The following is a 17,536-nucleotide window of genomic DNA, read 5'->3' on the forward strand; positions in this document are numbered from 1 at the left end:
ATTTCAAAAGGACAGGGTTTTTGCAAACTTTTGATTGTTAGTGTGCATGTAAACATGGTCATAATTGGGCATATATGTAAGGTATCTGCACTTTCCAGTAATCAGACAGGGCAGATCATATAAGAGAGAGTTAGAGAGAGATACAGGGCAGGAAGGATGACCTTTAGCAAGTAAGCTAGGCAGTCACGTTCTGGCCTACTGCAGATTATTTTGAGTGCGTGGAGATATAGACAGGTCACACGGGTGTTTATAGGAGAGCAGGAGTAAGACGAAGAGGTGGGGTGGTTATTTAGAGATGTGAAGGAATTATATAAAGACATTTGGGATATTTTAGAGGTTAGGTGGGGGGAGTGTCTTGAAGAGCTCTTTAACACCCTAAAACCCTTCCTAGCCAAGAAACTAAGTATTTTCAAGAGTATCATCAAAATTACGACTATAGTGTTTTACTAATTGTCAATTGTTGGATATTGTTTAACAGCAAAATCTCAGTCAAATAAAGTCAGTGTAATACAAGGCACTTATAAATTGGCCATATTTTGTAAGCTTAAAGCAGGTAAATAGCATGAAATCTCAGAGTATCAAATTCTGAAATAAGTCCACATTTGAAGTATTGTTTTTTTCTACAAGCACATCTGACAAACGAATGTGGTTTTGTTGTGTAACATTTACAAAACATTTTCTGTACATTATTGCAGGAATTTACAGCAATAACAATACATCTATGGCAACTCAGTGTTGGCTGCTTTTATTAACCCAAGGATATAGTGGTCAGACCCTAATTAGGGCGGTGTTGAAAGAGAGATGGAAAGCTCGGATCAGATTATTTTGAGCTTAAATAGATCGAGGTACATTGGGGTCAGTTAGGAAATACTGAGGTTTTATTTTGGTATTGGAGAGAGTAGGGCAGTGGAATTGTATTGAGGGAAAGACACACTGCCCCACTGGATTCTGGTTACACTGTTTGACCTATTTGGATCACACACTCTGGTGGGATTGGTGGGTCACCCAGAGAGCAGAACTGAAATCTGTGCATGTTTGTATGTTTGTACGTTTTCAGGATGAAAATGTTCCAAAAAATGAACAGAATTCTCTGTAATGTGTTGTAACTTGTAATGTGTTTGTGACCAAAGCTCTGTGTTTTATTTTGTATTTTTAATTGAAAGTGCAAAACCATTTCTTTTTTGGTTACTGAGGTCACAGATACATATGTATGCACTGACCGGCCACTTCAAAGAGTACACCTCATTGTGTCTGCAATTATTGTCCATTTCATTAACTCTACTTATTATATAGATATACTTTATAGTTCTGCAATTACAGACTGTAGTCCATCTGTTTCTCTGCATACTGTGTACTCTGGTCTTCAATAGTCAGGACCCCCACAGGACCATCACAGAGCAAGTATTGTTTGGGTGGTGGCTCATTCTCAGCACTGCAGTGACACTGAATGATAAAAGGGACAGTGAGCATAGAAATAAGGTGTATTCAGTAAAGTGGCCAGTCGGTGTGTGTATATATATTTTCACATTAAGTTTGGTGCAAATAAACGACACATTTATTTTTTTATTTAGCATATATATTAGATATATTACGTTATTACCACCTTATGTGAGTGAGTGAGTGAGTGAGTGAGTAGGTGGGTTGTGTAAAGAGCTGGTGGAATTGGTGTGTGTTTGACAGTATGTGTCCTTGGACTGGTGCCCAAGCTGTCCAGGCAGCTGCATCACATTCCCATCACACTCCTGCCTAGAGCGGTGTGTCTGTGTGTGTGTCTGTCTGTGTGTCTGTCTGTGTGTGTGTCTGTGTGTGTGTCTGTGTGTGTGTCTGTGTGTGTGTGTGCGCATGCCCGCATGCATGTGTGTGTGTGTTTGTGCATGTCTGCCAAGACATGATGATAATATATGTAAACATGTACACTACAATTCAGAAGTTTGGAATCACTTGTCAAATTTCATAATAATGCTTTAATAAATCATTATTTTATTCCACTATAATCTAAAGATTGAAATATTCAAAAGACATCAGAAGGTTTTTTTAGATATGTTTTTAAGAATTTAAAGTTTTATGAGAGCAAGTTATTAAATTGTACATAACATGCTATTATTATGCATTATAATCTAATAACCACTTTTGAAATATGAAGCATTCTAAATGTTAGCGTTAATATTTATTTTATCGGCTTCTCAATTACTGTGAACTCATTTAAATCTGTTTATCATTCTTGACAAATCCAAAAATGTCTAATTTCTAAAGTCATTTGAAATCTGTGCAGTTGAAGAGTAAAAAATAAACAAAACACAAACTGTGATTCCACTCTTTTGAATAGTATTATCCACAATATAATGAATGATATGTCAAGTTTTTAATGCAGTAAACAACTTGAGCCTTTATCAATATGTATCACTTTGATAACTGTCACTTTTGTCTCATTTCTTTCATAGGACCCCACAAATTTGGATAAATTCAACGTCTCCAACTTTTTCCATGTGAAAAACAATGTGAAAGTTTTGGACCCAGGTTAGTTTTCTGTTTTCTTTTTTTTTTTTTTCTTTTTTTTTTTTTTTTGAAGTGACCTTGTGATCAATTCCATACACAGTAACAGTGGGCTTCATTCACCAATCGTTCTTAAGAGTTTTCCTCTTAAAACCTAGTTTTATGCAGTTTTCACAAAGATTGTCATTCACCAATGCTTTCTCATATGGGATTTGTTTTTATGTAAGAACTCAAGAGCACAAAGGTGTGAACAATTCTGCTGTTTATAATTATGATGTAGATTTTTTCTTACTATCTTTCTCAAGAATACATTTAAATGCATTGGTGAATGAATATATATATATATATATATATATATAATTAAGCTACAATATTTATTTGTCTGTCTATTGATTTGCTGTCTGCTTTTTTCTGAATAAAACTCTAAACTGTTGTTTTGGCCATCAGTTCAGAGAAGGTGCAGTTAAGCTTTGTGTTAACGTGTGATATTTTCACACCGTGGGATTTGGGCTGTTAAGTTTGATTAAGTAACAGTATGATGGAGATTACTCTAGCTGTGGTGATTTGAATAAATTAATTAGCTAATGAGGCAGATCTTATCAAGGGGCCAGGACTGCTGAATGAAGTGTGAAGGGCAGCATCTCAGACCTTGCTGTGATTATACCCCACCAGCAGAACCTGCCAATCACAGTTCACAATAGCAAATTCAGTGTGATAGGAAAACATGAGCCCAGTATGCTTTGCAGTATTGTCTTAAAGTAATGGTTCACTTGGATCAGACGCAGTTTGCCCCTTACCTCAAGTGTAGTACATCAGCCAAAACACCCTTCTTTAGCTTTGCACTAGACCTACAAGGCTAATGTGTCTAACAAGTAATGCCAGCTTATAATGTCATGCCTAAATAATCACAAACTTGCCCCAAACTGTGTTGAGTTGTTCAATAATCTCAAATAGACATGCCTGTGTGGTTACTGACACTGTATCATGTACTGTTATTTGTAAAAATGGACCAAAATATGGACAAAAATCAGGTTTCAAGGCTGCTACTGCTGTTTGAACTGTACTGCATGCTTTTGTCCATTTTTGAATATCAAACATGTCTTGGGTCTTTGAGCTTAGATTTTTGTCTTTAATATTATTACTATGATGTCTATGTTGGTGTACTTTGTTTACATAATGTAACTGGTTACATAAAATTGAACTGTACCACTTGGCCACAAGGGTCTGTTTGGGTTCTTGGACAGCATTTGTTGTTTTTCAGCCATTTTATCTGTTGTTCCTGTATTTTATTTGTACTTTATCTGTAGATGAGGAGAAGGCGAAGCAAGATCCAGCATATCACCTGAAGACCACTAATCTGGAGACAAGAGAGACGCTGGCCGAGCTCTATAAGGAGTATAAGGGAGACGAGCTGCTGGCATCGACCATGAAGGAGCCTGAGGCCAAAAAGACAGACAAACTCAATGCTGTAAGTCAAGTGCCCAGAAAGCCCCTTGGCAGTCCCTGCCTTTTTCTACCCATACATTCTTCAGGAAATCAATCTTACTCTTCTCCTTGGTTATCTTTATCACTTTTGAACTGGTGTAGATAAGGGCCAAGTTCAGCTTTGATTTTCCTCACAGCAACCTACATTTCTGCTCTGTCCTTTGGTGTTGGGATTTGGGATTGAACAAAAAACAGTTCTTCTATGGTACCACTCTAAAGACCACTTTTATTATGAACAATGTGTTGTAGGAATAGTGTGGCAAAAAAACTGAATATTTTGACAAATAAGTTTATGTGAATTAATCAGCTTAAGTAGCCTGTAAATGTAAACTGCAGCTAAATTACCACAATGGATAAAACATGTTTTTGTTTTAGCCTCTCCTAAATTTTAAGCTATAATAAGTAATATCTAAGTCATAGAATAATAAATATATAGATTAACATCATAGCTCTTCAGTCTGCAACATCATTTAATGACCATTTCACTAGTTCTCTATTGAGCTTTGTGTGAATAGGTTTCCAGGAAGACTGAATGGCATTTTTCATCTTTCATCTTTACAAAATGACTTGTATTTTATGCTAATTAACCACTTTTACAAAGTTAACTAGCTAATGTAGTGAGTGTAATGAGAGTCACAGTAGGACAGGCTGACAAACGTTTAACTAGCCTGTTAAACACTTCTGATTAGGAGAAGCTGGTACAGCTTAGAAGATTCCAGTGACTAACCTTAGTGCTGTAACATGATGAGCTTTAGTGATGTTTCTAAGGGTAACATAAGCTCATTATGACAAATCACATACACTGCAAACTGCTTGTCCTCAGGGAGCAGTTTGGTTAGTTAGAACACCAGCATGGAGGGAAAGGCATCATTTAGTCGAAGGCTGAATTTGGCTTCCTGTTTTCCAGCTTCTTATTCGAATTTTCTGTTCCACCTTAAATGAAGCAGCAGTTACATGTAGTGAAATGCAAATAAGAGGCTACTGTCAGCTTAGTCCATTTACAGAGCTACCATTTACTGACTATTCTGCTGCTTCAGAATTGACACCAGCCCCCCCCACACACACTATGTTTTTGTTCTAGTTGTCAAAGGTAACATTGGCTGAGTTTACTTGCAGAGGTTTTTGGCAATCTGATTGAATACATTCTGATTATAGGTCAAGACTGAGGTGTTTATGTGCACTCTGTTCAACCTGATGGAAAATTTCCATTTACATGCATACTACAAGTAATCCGATCCAACATTACGTGCATGCATAGAGTACCACTTAGTGTAGACGTTACCATGACAACAAGCATCACGGGAGTCCAGTCAGAGTAAGACGAGCAGCAGTGAGCAGTGCTTGTGTTTTTAATTACTTTAAAATTATAGCAGACTCAGGAAAATGTACTTCACATGTACTTATTAAAGAAGGCTGAGAGGAAGACGTCATGTTCTGAGACACAAGCTGGACGCCTGTCCCACTTCCATCTTTTAAGGTTCGAAGCATAAACTTCATCTCCTCTGCAGACTAGTCTTTGCTCTGCCATGTTGAATGTTATAAACTTTTGCTATAACGTGAAGCATATGTTCAGACCGTACTTAAACTTTCTGATCCGGAATGTAATCGGATACAGGCATACATGGCTGTTATATAGCGGACTATTTAGCGGACTCATTCAATTGGATAGGGATTGTATTCCGAGTGGCCTCAGTCAGACTAGTCTATTCCAATGGAGGTGTTTACATGAAAGTATTCTAACCGATTATTAGGCGGCATGTAAACGTGGCTACTGTGCTTCCGTGAAAAGCTTACTTGTATGCATTGTATAGGACGACATTATTCTTGGTTTTTAACAAAATGCTTCTCTTACCTTTTAGCCAGAATTGTTCTTTTTCTTTTGCTATCTGCTTACATAGGTGTGAAAAATCGACAGCGGAAATATCTTTCGAAGATAGTTTATTGCCAGTATTAACAACACTGTAGAGTAATTGTTTTAGCCCTAGGTAGGAGCAATGCAGGGTTTTGAGTTGCCGTTGAGGTGTTTCTGCGTGGTTGGGGCTGCCACATACACTGCTGTGCTGTGAAGTGGGTCATTTTATGTGTGTGAGAGAGAGTGACTGCATTATGAGGTGAATCCTGCCTCTCAGACACAGCCACCATCACACAGCAACTGGAGCAGAAGATGCCGTCTCTCAGAGTCCGCAAGATGCGACGCATGAGCACAAACACTCACAATATAAGCCAGTGTGGAGATGACAGCAACACTTCTAGTGCATGACAAATCTATCATGTTGTCATGTCATGTTCTAGAACTGAACTGTTTCGTTCCATGTTAGAAGCCAGCAACTAATAGGCTTCTGCTGTGTCCCGAATAGTGACTCATCATGAGTCAAGCCCTTATAAGTAGCCCTTTTACACTGTGTGTAAAAGGGCACTGGAGGTTCTGGGCATTGGGTGCATTGCATTGGTCTTTCTATGCACCACTCTTATATTAGCTCAGGTCCTGGCACATCTGCCCCCATGCTTTCAGCTATATTAACTCTGCTAGCTCAGCCTATTCACAGAGCTGTTGCTTTAATTGGCTGGGCCGTGGGCATGAATGCCAGGCTATTTCAGCCAGGCCTGTGCTGGCTTTGGCACACTGCTGCGTAAATAGTCTGGCATCCAGGCTTAGCATGCTCTTAATTCAAATGCGAGCTTTGCCCTTTCTGCACTGCTGCAATGTTGGGTCAAACCAGGATGCCATGGAGAAACGTAGCCTTTTGTGGAATATTTACATAGGAGGGATGTGAAAATGCATCAGTGGCTTGGTGGTGATTTAATTCCATCAATTTTGGATACTTAAGAGTCCATTATAATAATGTTCAAGTTCAGTACTATGCAAACGTAATAGACCACCCTTTCATTTATGTAATTCCCAGTCAGGATAGCCATCAAGTACAAATGATTCATTTTTCAAATTAAGGGAAAAAGCAGAAAACATGTTTCACCAAAGTATAGTAATTTTTTTTTCAGTTTTTAGTGTGTGCATTCTTTATATATATATATATTTTTTTTTTTTACAGCTTTCGTTCTTTTTGGGAGACCTGCTTTCAGTTTTTCAAAGAAATATGCAGGGTGGCCAGTCCAGACTCTGGGGTGGCCAGTCCATAGAACTTGTACTTATTGGCCATTTTGGCTGGAAATTAAATACAAGAACGGTGGTCTCTGACTTTCGTATAGTGCTGTATGTGCTCGTTGTTGACAGGATTAAAATTTCATTTTCAATGACTATTTTCAAATGTAAAAATCCCCAAAAAGCTTGATGTATTGTCCATGTCTTACTGCATTTGTGTATTCAACATTCAGTACATTCCTAAAGAATCGAGTCACACTTTATTTGGAAGGTCCCCTATAGGTGATCTACAGATACTTATTATTAAAAGCTTTCTGGTGATACTCAGTTGATTATCAACAACATTTAAGGTCAAGATTAGGTTCAAGATTGGGTGTAGGTTTTGCCTTAAGGTTAGGCCAATCTTTTCATCTTTTACACGCAACTTCATTTCATAGATATTTAGTTGAAGTTAGTTAAAAATAGACTGAGCATCTCCAGAGCATCTACAGTGGACCATCCAAATAAATTGTTATCAAGAATTGCTATCTAATTGAAACTTGGGGAGGTCAGAGTTCTAGCCCCCTGGATAGGCAGTGAACAAAATGTCAACTATTACTGGAATTTGATCTTTGAGTTCAGCTACTTCGTTTAGAACCCCAGAATGCCCTCTGCTTGTTGATCTTTGGCGTCTCCTCTGGTTCGTGATGCTCTCGGATGGCCGGAATGTGCGGTTGGACAGCAGTGTAGCGTAGCAGTGTATGTGAAGGCTCTCTCTCTAATGCTTGCTGACAGGCTTGGCTTCGTTATTGGAGTGCCGTGTATCTCTCTGCAGTGGAAAGGAGCAGCAGGCCACTGCAGGACACGCAGCCTTCTTAGAATGACGCATCTGCACATTACCATAGAACTGTGCTAACGTGCAGGAACAAGAGAATGCAGAGGGGACAAATTTGCTATTGAGACCCGTAGTTCCTTAAAGAAATACTTCAGCATTTTTAGCTTAATTTCTGTAGCTTACAGTCTATTACCACGCACACAATTTCCCTGTACTTTTAAAGAAAAGAACATTTATTCTAAATACACTTAATAGAATGCATTAGGAAGGTGCTGAAGTGACTACCCAGTGACTTCTGTTGTAGGTATTTTTCAGATGAGTTTCTCCTTCTAATGTTGGAGAAACAGTTGTTTTACTAAGTATAGGGAAATTAAGTACTTAGTAAAACAACTGTTTATCCAACATTAGAAAGGGAACAGAAAACTCATCTGAAAAATACCTACAGCAGAAGTCACCGAGGAGTCACTTCAGCACCTTCCTAAGTATAATAGTAGGCAGTTGCTTCAGCTTCAGCTCCTGCTCCTTGGCTTCGATTGTAAGTGTCTTTTAGTAAGTTTTCTGTTCTTTTTCAAAGTATGGTGAAACACAGTAAAACTGTCATTAGGCCTGTGACGATCATGACATTTTATCTGGTGATCAACTGCGATGTAAATAACTGCAGTCAACAGTTTAATTGCCTTTTTATTGGCTGTATGCAACTAATCAGATTTGCATATTGGCCATCATGCCTCCTAGCTGCCAGTACTTAGTATCTACCAACTGAAGACAGTCTCATCTCAAATTCAAGTAAACCAATATTTATCACTCTTACCAGCACCCTCTAAATGTGTTAAACATCAAATAAATGACCATTATTCATTGCTACCTTCTAAAGGTGTTAACAAACGTCAAATAAACAAACATTGCTCGCTGCTTCCCTCTAATATTATTAACAAACATCAAATAAACAAATATTACTTACTGCAGCCCTCTAAAAATGTTATTAATAAAAATCAAATAAACAAACTTTACTCATAGCCGCCCTCTAATTGTGCTATTAATGTTAAATAAGCAAACATTACTCACTGCTGCCCTCTAAAGGTGTTAACATCAAATAAACTAACATTTCTCGCTGGTGCCCTCTTGAGGTGTCATTAACAAACATCAAATAAACAAGCTTTTCTCACTGCTGTCCTCTAAAAGTGTTAACGTCAAATAAACAAACATCACTCACGGCCGTCCGAACTTCCGAAGTCAGAAGTTAGAAGTTTTGGTGTTTTTGTAAGAGCCATTAAATGTCTCTGTGGAAAACAATTAGCTTAAATCATTGTGATCAGGCAGTTGTTACTATGACAGGCCTTTTCTCCATGGTAACCGACTACATGCTACAGATGCGGCAGATAGACATCAAATTAAAAAACCTCAGGGCTATTTCTGTAGCAGGAACAGGGTAGAGAGGAGAAAGGTAGAAGAGTCATTTGTGCCATTAGAGTTGATGTGAGCATGAGAGAGATGGAGAAGGAGAGAAAGAGGGCACTTGACTTTTCCTCTCTCTAGCTGTCACCTTTGCTTATTTCCTCTTTCACAATCACACTTGCGACTCTTTTCTGTGAAGTTTCTGCTTCAGCAGTTTGTTAAAATCTTCAAAAAAGAAATGCTAAATGTGTTGCATAATATGAATGCAACCTATATGCAAGAATTCAAGATCCCACCATCAATGATTCTCTCTCTCTCTCTCCCCCCCAGGCTCATTACTCCACAGGTAGAGTGTCTGCCTCCTTCACCTCCACTGCCATGGCTCCTGCAACCATACATGAAGCAGGTAATGCTCTCATATGATACATGATCAGACCCATCCCTTCATTATTTATTAGGGACAAGTGTTTCCAATGTGTACATACACAGTATATTAATGCTGTCACCATTTTACACAAATGGTAAAAATGAATGAGGTTTAAATATTAAAGCAATAATTTGTGTATCTGTTATAGTACTCAAAAGAGATGTGTGGTTTGGAATAACAAGGATATTGTTATTGCTAAGGTCATTAATGCAAAGAACCCTTCTTGTGAAGCATCAAGGGCTATTTTAGTGCTAATGGCACACTCTCATAGAGAATCTTCAGTCTACTAAACGTCAGTCAGTTAGTCAGATCTATGATGCTACTTGTTACAGTGCTTTGCATCTAATAATGTAACAGTATGTCATCAATTTTAAGGAAGTGACTAAGTGTGACACGTATAAGAACATGGTGACTAGGGATGCATCAATACCTTTTTTTTCCCCCCCAGACCAAGTATGTTTTTTTTTGTTTGTTTGTTTTTTTTGGATGTGCTGATACCAAATCCATACTGAGTAACCTCTTTAGAATTAAGTGGTTGTTAGTGTAAATGACTGCATTTTATGCTTATACTCCTTGGAACCACCGGTGGTTCCAAAACACATTTTGTCCCATTCTTCATAACTTTAATTTTTCATAAGCTACATTCAAAAAGAGGGTGTCATATGAGAGCTGGAACTGTCTTCTTTCCAGTCAATTAGATGAGTAATGTAATATTAAACCCTTATAATAGAAAAGGCTGAACTCACAACTGTTTTTGTCTGCTGAAAGTCTACGCATTTTTCCACAAATCTGGGCCATAAATTATAAACAGATGGTGTCTCTTCAGTGATCTGCTCCGTAAAAATTGATAAAAAGAACGTCTAAGATTTTTGGCTTTCAGCAGTAAATTGTAAGCATATAGCAATATGTGTATGATCATAAAACACATTTTCTGTTCATTTGAGGGTAACTTTTACAAAAGTAAATAAAATCAAAATTTGCATTTATTTAATGCAGTTACTGAATAATGTGCCTTAAGATTTGGTCATGTAAATTCAGATGGACAAACCAAAATATGCCCTGGAATATAAGAGGTTGACAGTTAAGTAGTTTAAATCTAGCTGATTTTAAATTATTAGCTAGCTATGAGGCTGTAGTCACCTTGCATCATTTGCTGTGACATTCCAGGTCAGAAAAGCACTTTTGTACCGCTGTAAGTAAAGTATGTTTCATAGTTTTGATCCTGTGCTCATCTTGTGTCTCTTTCAACAGCAGTCTCTGTAGCACAGTGACAGCATTAATCACATTCATGGCTAGCTTGACCGAGAAGCTCTCTTTTCAAGTTTTATTTCTTCTTTGGATCTTTTGTTTGGCTGGTTGAGATGTGTTGAATGTCCTCTAAAGCAAAACATACGCTGTGCAAATTTAAAAATATTGTTCTTTGGTGACAGCTCACACTGTGTGCTTGAATCGGCCATCATGTATGGGCCAAGCCTACAACTTATATCCTCATGCTGTTTGCAAATGCTCAGTCAGATTGACAGCCCCCTACACATGGCTCTGTCTGTGAACACCTTCCAGAAGAACCCACAGCGCATCCTTTTGCTAACTTGTGCCCCACTGTGTGCTAAAACTAAAACCAGGCGGTGATGTGCACATAATGTTCCTTGATGTACATAGGATACCGTCTCCCTACAACTTATTTTTACTAAGACAACTTAAAAAATCAAGTGTATCAACATTTATACTTCACGATTCTATTGTCAACCAGATTAAGATCAGTATATGCAAACTCAAATTTGAGTTTTCTCAAATTTCTGCCTCCGTTTGCCTTCGTTTCTCTGTAGTAGTTGTTCGGGTTGTTTTTTTGTATGTTTAAAAATGGCCTAAAATCACATTGTATATGCCTAGCGGGAGTAAACCAAGGCCGATTGTTTAAAGTGAGCAGTGACTTTGTGCCTGACCACAACGACCTCATCAACATTTCTCTGCAAGCAGGCTTTTGTTCACTGCCAGCTTGAGTCATTTGTACAGTAGACTTATGTCACATGGTATCAGGTAGTATCAGATGTTAGTGGGGTTTTTTTTCTTCTTCTTTTTACAAGTATGAGTAATTGAGCACAGTGTTGGGTCAATACCAGTAGCAGTATCAATACATCTCTAGTGGTGACAGCAGCAGATATTGTGTCCCATTTTAGGCACAGTGGCAAATTTGTACAACATAAGTGCACTTGCATTCTGGAAGTCAACTGGTGGTATAATTAAAACACATAAGCCTGAAATGCAAAGATAAGGTCAGGTATCATAAGGTTGCAATAAACTTCCAGTGTTTTCCATATTTATTCAAAGCAAAATAAAATATTTTCATGGAGGAATGTTTGAAAAAAGTCAGTTAGCAAAGCTTAACATGCCCCTTCTCACTCTCTGCTTTCAGGCAAGCAAGACCCCAAACTCACCACACTCAGACACATATTTATGGTGTTAAAACAGCATAGCGCTGGGGGAAATAAATTTAGGTTTGTGCAGAATAATTTTTATTATGTAAAGATACAGATACAGTTCTCAAACATGAATTCACAACAGAAACTCAATAAATAACATAGTCTTAAATAATATAAACCTTGTTGAAGCTTCCTTTAATTCTGTATGCTTTTGGTTTCTGTTTATTACCTCTAATAGTCCTAGTTTTTTTTTTTGTTTTTTTTTTTTAAAGTACTTCTCTTTGTTGTATTAAAAAAAAAAGATGTTGGTATAATATTATATGTTGTTCTTATGGCAAAGGTTAGATTTGGATGCATTTTAAAGGTTTTGTTTTTGTAACCATGAAAGGTTTGCCCAATCATCAAGAGGTCATGATTTCCACTCCTCAATTGGCACGACAGAAAAAAGTCTCTAATTGTTGTGGTGTTGTCAGTGACATTTCGTTCATACTGATATTATTCACTGACTGACATGTTGCTCAGGCCCTGTTCTGCATCTGTAAATCGCCAATGTGTAATGTTGCTGCAGACAGCATAAATGTAATTTAGTGGACATTCAAGACTGTATGAGGTTTAATTCCAAAAATGTGTACATGTGAGTGTGACCTTTGCTCTTCACCCTCCAGTCGGTTTTCTGAAGCTGAGGAATGGAATGAAACCATTCTTGCTTTTCTCTCCGGTCTGTTCAGATGCTATTGCAGACGATGCAGTGCGCTACCAGTATGTGAAGAAGAAAGGCTATGTCCGCCTGCACACCAACAAAGGAGACCTGAACATGGAGCTGCACTGTGATAAGGTGTGACTTCGCGCACACACACACACACACACACACATGCACAAACACATTATCTGGCACCTATTTTAGTGGCTTCAGATTTATGACGATCTTTAGAGATGCATCAAGAAAAATCATCATAATGTTTTTTACGAACAACTCAACAGATACATCATTTAGACATTTAGAATATTTAACAAGCAGCATGCTGAGTCCTCTCATTCCATCACATACACCTACTCTCAATTTCAGCTCCTGTTTGGTCGTGTAGAGAGAAAAACAGTAATAATAGCGACTTAAAAATGTTTGTAGTACTGTTAATGTTCCTCCCAAAACAAAGATTTTAGAAACACTGCGCTAAAGCAGTAGTGGCAACAGGGCTGCTGTGTAGGATGGGAACAACAAATATGCAGTTAGGCCTAACCTTGAATTTACTCCTGCAGCCTGGTGCTACAGCGAAATAGTAGCTTAAAAATAATTATGGCATGCCTATGGCCTGACTACAGTCTTCCAGGACTTTATCAATTACAAATTAAGTATCTACATTTTCCTATGGAAAACTCTAATAAGAAGCAATATGCTATCAGCTTTGTTGAATGTGATTAGAATAATCATAAAATAATGTTTAATGATTTTAGTCAGTGTTTCTCATTTCCATTGTCATTAAAGTGATTAGTAAAGCTTAAAATTCTGGCACAAATTTGTAGGCATACTTTATCCTTGCCTTTTTATCTTTCAGCCCTATGCTGAAAGTGCTATTTTTCTTTGTCTGGTCTAACTTGTAGATGTCAGAAAAAATAAATATTGTGACATATCATGTATCGTAATACTTCACTACATGACATTTTGCCAAATCACCCATCTATACCAGTGAGGTTTAACTGCCTCTTTCCTGAATGTCAAAGATTCCTTACCTGTATTACTTATGATCAAGGGCTTTCATTTCCCCACAGCCTCCAAAAATGAACAGTTTAATAAGCAGAGGCTATGTGAGTGTACCTTCACTCAGCAGATGCTGAGTGTGATTTAAACACCTCTCCTCCTTCTTACACTGATGCTTTTCATACATACATACAGGCTCACACACTTTGTGTCCACGCAAGCAATCCAAGACCTGTAAAAGTCAGCAAGTTTTATTGAGGCAGCGCTTCTCTTTAAATGCCTGTTTAATATATGAGAGTGTCTCTCTCTCTCTCTCTCTCTCTTTCTCTCTCTCTCTCTCTCTCTCTCTCTCTCTCTCTCTCTCTCTCTCTCTCTCTCTCTCTCTCTCTCTCTGTCTCTCTCTCTCTCTCTCTCTCTCTCTCTCTCTCTCTCTCTCTCTCTCTTTCTCTCTTTCTCTCTCCCTCTCTATTGCTCTCGCTCTGCTAATATATGACTCTGTCTGACACCATGTCTGCATCTGTCATCCACTTAGAGAGAGCAAGGCCAAGGCTGACTAATCAGAAATGGACTGCGAGAGAATATGGAAGAGATGGACAGATAGACTTACTGAACAAGGCCCTGAAGCAGTTCTTTATAGGACTGCATGATGGCCAAAATACTGTTGCTGTGATATTTTTGCTAAATACGGCAATAATGATGCCTTAAATGAATGGCTTAGCCAAAAATCAGATTTGTACAATTTTGCACTTAACCTAAATGTAGTTGATCAGCCAAGACATGTTTGTTTCTTTAGTATGCAACTAAAGGGCAAACATTGGTCAATAGCTGTTCAAGTGTTTTGCATAAATACTCTAAAACGTCCCTCAACCCGCTCAAACCACATTTAGCTCTTCATTAAGATTGCACAGACTTGTCAGTGTGGTTAAGGACACAATGTAATTCACTGTAAACTGTTAAAATGAAAAACAATTTGCTGTGTACAGAAACACTGTCAGCCGTTTTGACAACAGGCCAAATTCTGACTCCACCTTGTGTGCTTGCACGTCATGCAAGCATGTGGAGTATTTTCGCAATTTGTTTTCTGTCTTTTATTATTAACTGTTAATGTTGTATCCAACTGAGGATATATATTTATAATTAGCAACAATAGAATACAATCAATATGTCTTTGTGATGGGCAAGAATGTGAAGAGGAATCTGAATTCAGCAAAAAACCTGTTGTCTACATGGCTCCCTGCTGTGTTCAGCAATATGGTAAGCTTTGTTCATTTTTGTAGCTCACGGTAAGTCATACTGTGTCCTAAACCACACTGACATTATTCCTTTAATACACGCTGGTAAATCAATAAGGTGACATGGTGAAAGAATGGTGTGCATCCTTTTGACCAAAACAATTTACTGTAGTTAGATAGCATGAATATTTTATCAGAACACCCACAGAAGCACTCATCTGGAGCTGTAATTGGTCAGGATGATTGGTAACACTTTACTTGAACTCTGAAACATAACATTGGCATAAATGGGCCATAAATATGTCATGGCAGATGTTCCATGATTTCACGAGTTTATGACAAAATCTCTAACAGTATTTTAACAGAGTCATGTTGCAGTTACCAGCAGTTGTCATGACACACTGTTTGAGGTCAAAGCAGCTTGTGTCACATTCTAATTTTTGCTATGTAGTTTGCCATCATGACATCACCCATTATGATCGCTTACTATTATGACAAATACAGGTTATGGTAATGTGACATTGTTATGGCTGGACAAAATCTGATTGGTTGAGAAACGTTCTAACATAACATCACACGTTTTTCACGAACGCTGTATCACGAACGCTGTATCAAGACGCCTTTGCTAAGCGACGGGTTTGACAACTGTAGACGCTCAAGCCATTTCAATGTTTTTACTTCTTACTTTGCACACAGAAAATGGACACTTCTAAGATCACATTTGGCCGACAGCCAAGTTGGTCTGACTCTGAAGGTGAGATGGCACTAAATTCCCAAACTGTCATCACCACTGAGCAGCTTTTTAGTCAGCAGCTGTGACAGAAAGACAGCTAAACAACCTGGAATCAGCCAGAAATGATCCCAATACCATTCACCAAACATGTAGTCTGATCTTCAGAGTCTGACTGAGCCATAAAAATACTGCAATAAAAAAAAACAAAAAGCTTGTGGTAATGACGTTTTCGGAATTTAGCGTACAGAGGTGGTTGACAAACTGCCGGCTGTGCAGCGACTGAGTGGAGCTCGTTAATCTGACGTAGCAACAAGCTGCTTGTTGAGGAACTATAATTTGGTGGAGATAATTATTAACATTAAAACTTATTAAATGAGACATTCACTACCCAGGTGATAAATTTCTTACCCTCTCTTTGTTTTTTACTTTATTCCACATTTTCTTTACGTCATCCTCTTTTGTTTTTGTTGTAAGTCTCGTTTATCATTCTGTCTTTTCTCTTTCCTTCTCCTAGCTTCTCTTTCTCTCCACCTTTCCTCCACTGGCCCACACTTTGCGAATGTAGTTCATTTCCAGGTGGAACACTTCCCAGGAGAAGTTTTATTCCACATGACATTTGTCTTGAGGCAATTCCTGCATCTCTGTGCAGGTACACAAGTCCAGTGTTAGTATCCTGCAAAATTTGCAATAATGCAGTTCATTCTGGGCTTGAATTCAAAACGAACTTACTCAGTGCATCAGTTGTATTTTCCAGAATTTTGTATGTTAAACCAAATCAACCAGAACCAAACCAACAAAACCAAACCAGAACAAAATAAACAAAAATAATTAATTTACTTAACATTTAATGTCAGTTTTGTTCAGCTTTTTGTCTAGAACCCATGCACACACACTGCAACAGTGAGGAGAGACCGGTTCACTAATCACTGCCTCTGTGGCCTTATGTACAGGATTTAAATACTGTGTGACACAGTCTGCTTACCGCCGAGTTTTATGAATCTGGCTCACTGTGTCTGAAAGAGCCCAGCTAAGATTATACTCAATATAAACGCCTTTCTTTTAACGGCCCATATCATGGAAACCCACATTTCTCTCACTTTTTTTATTTTAAAGTTTGTAAATGGAAACTAAGCTGCAAAAACCTAATAGTATGTAATACCTCTTGGCGCATGAACAGCTGCAATTCTGTTTGGCATGGACTGGAAAAGGCGACATCAATGTTTAGCCACTCTTGGATCAAAGAATCGCACAGTTCAGCCAGATTTTGTGGATGCCTTCCCTGGCGTCTTACTTGGGGAATTAATCTGGAGATTTTGCATTCCAGTCCAGATGTGCGAATGCTCTTGAATGTTCATCTTGCCAATCAGTCATATCTGTAGCCCTATGAACCTGAGAATTGTCTTCTCGGAATACAGAGATAGGAATGTTATGTTCCTTGGTAAGATGATGAGCGATAGGCTAAACCCTGGTTGTCCAGCAGCTCAATGTAGGCACTGTCACATTTACTGTCATCTTGAGTAAAGGACCCATTTCTGCATAGTTAAAACACCCCTAGAACATCAGAGCTTCTCCTGTTTGAACCACACCTGCATACAATCCTCATTGGAGGCTTCCTGAGGTCTACAATGACCCCGATGCCCAGCATCATTCACATACAGGCAGAAAGGCAGTTTAATCTGATCAGATAACACTGTCATGAACTGTCCAATTTTTGTGCCTCTTTGTCCACTATAACTGGGCAGCT

At 38.3% G+C, this 17,536-nt stretch overlaps 1 protein-coding gene across 1 annotated transcript in view; it reads left to right on the forward strand.

The window, feature by feature from the left end:
- Positions 1-17,536, forward strand: part of ppil2 (peptidylprolyl isomerase (cyclophilin)-like 2) — a 69,349-nt gene that overhangs the window by 19,208 nt on the left and 32,605 nt on the right. The window contains exons 9-12 of the mRNA XM_017705078.2: positions 2,442-2,517; positions 3,801-3,961; positions 9,615-9,690; positions 12,860-12,966. Of these exons, the coding sequence (XP_017560567.2) occupies positions 2,442-2,517; positions 3,801-3,961; positions 9,615-9,690; positions 12,860-12,966 (420 nt within the window). The remainder of the gene's footprint in view (positions 1-2,441; positions 2,518-3,800; positions 3,962-9,614; positions 9,691-12,859; positions 12,967-17,536) is intronic.

The sequence above is a fragment of the Pygocentrus nattereri genome, chromosome 20 (genome assembly GCF_015220715.1).
Source record: "Pygocentrus nattereri isolate fPygNat1 chromosome 20, fPygNat1.pri, whole genome shotgun sequence".
NCBI classification, from domain to species: Eukaryota; Metazoa; Chordata; class Actinopteri; order Characiformes; family Serrasalmidae; genus Pygocentrus; species Pygocentrus nattereri.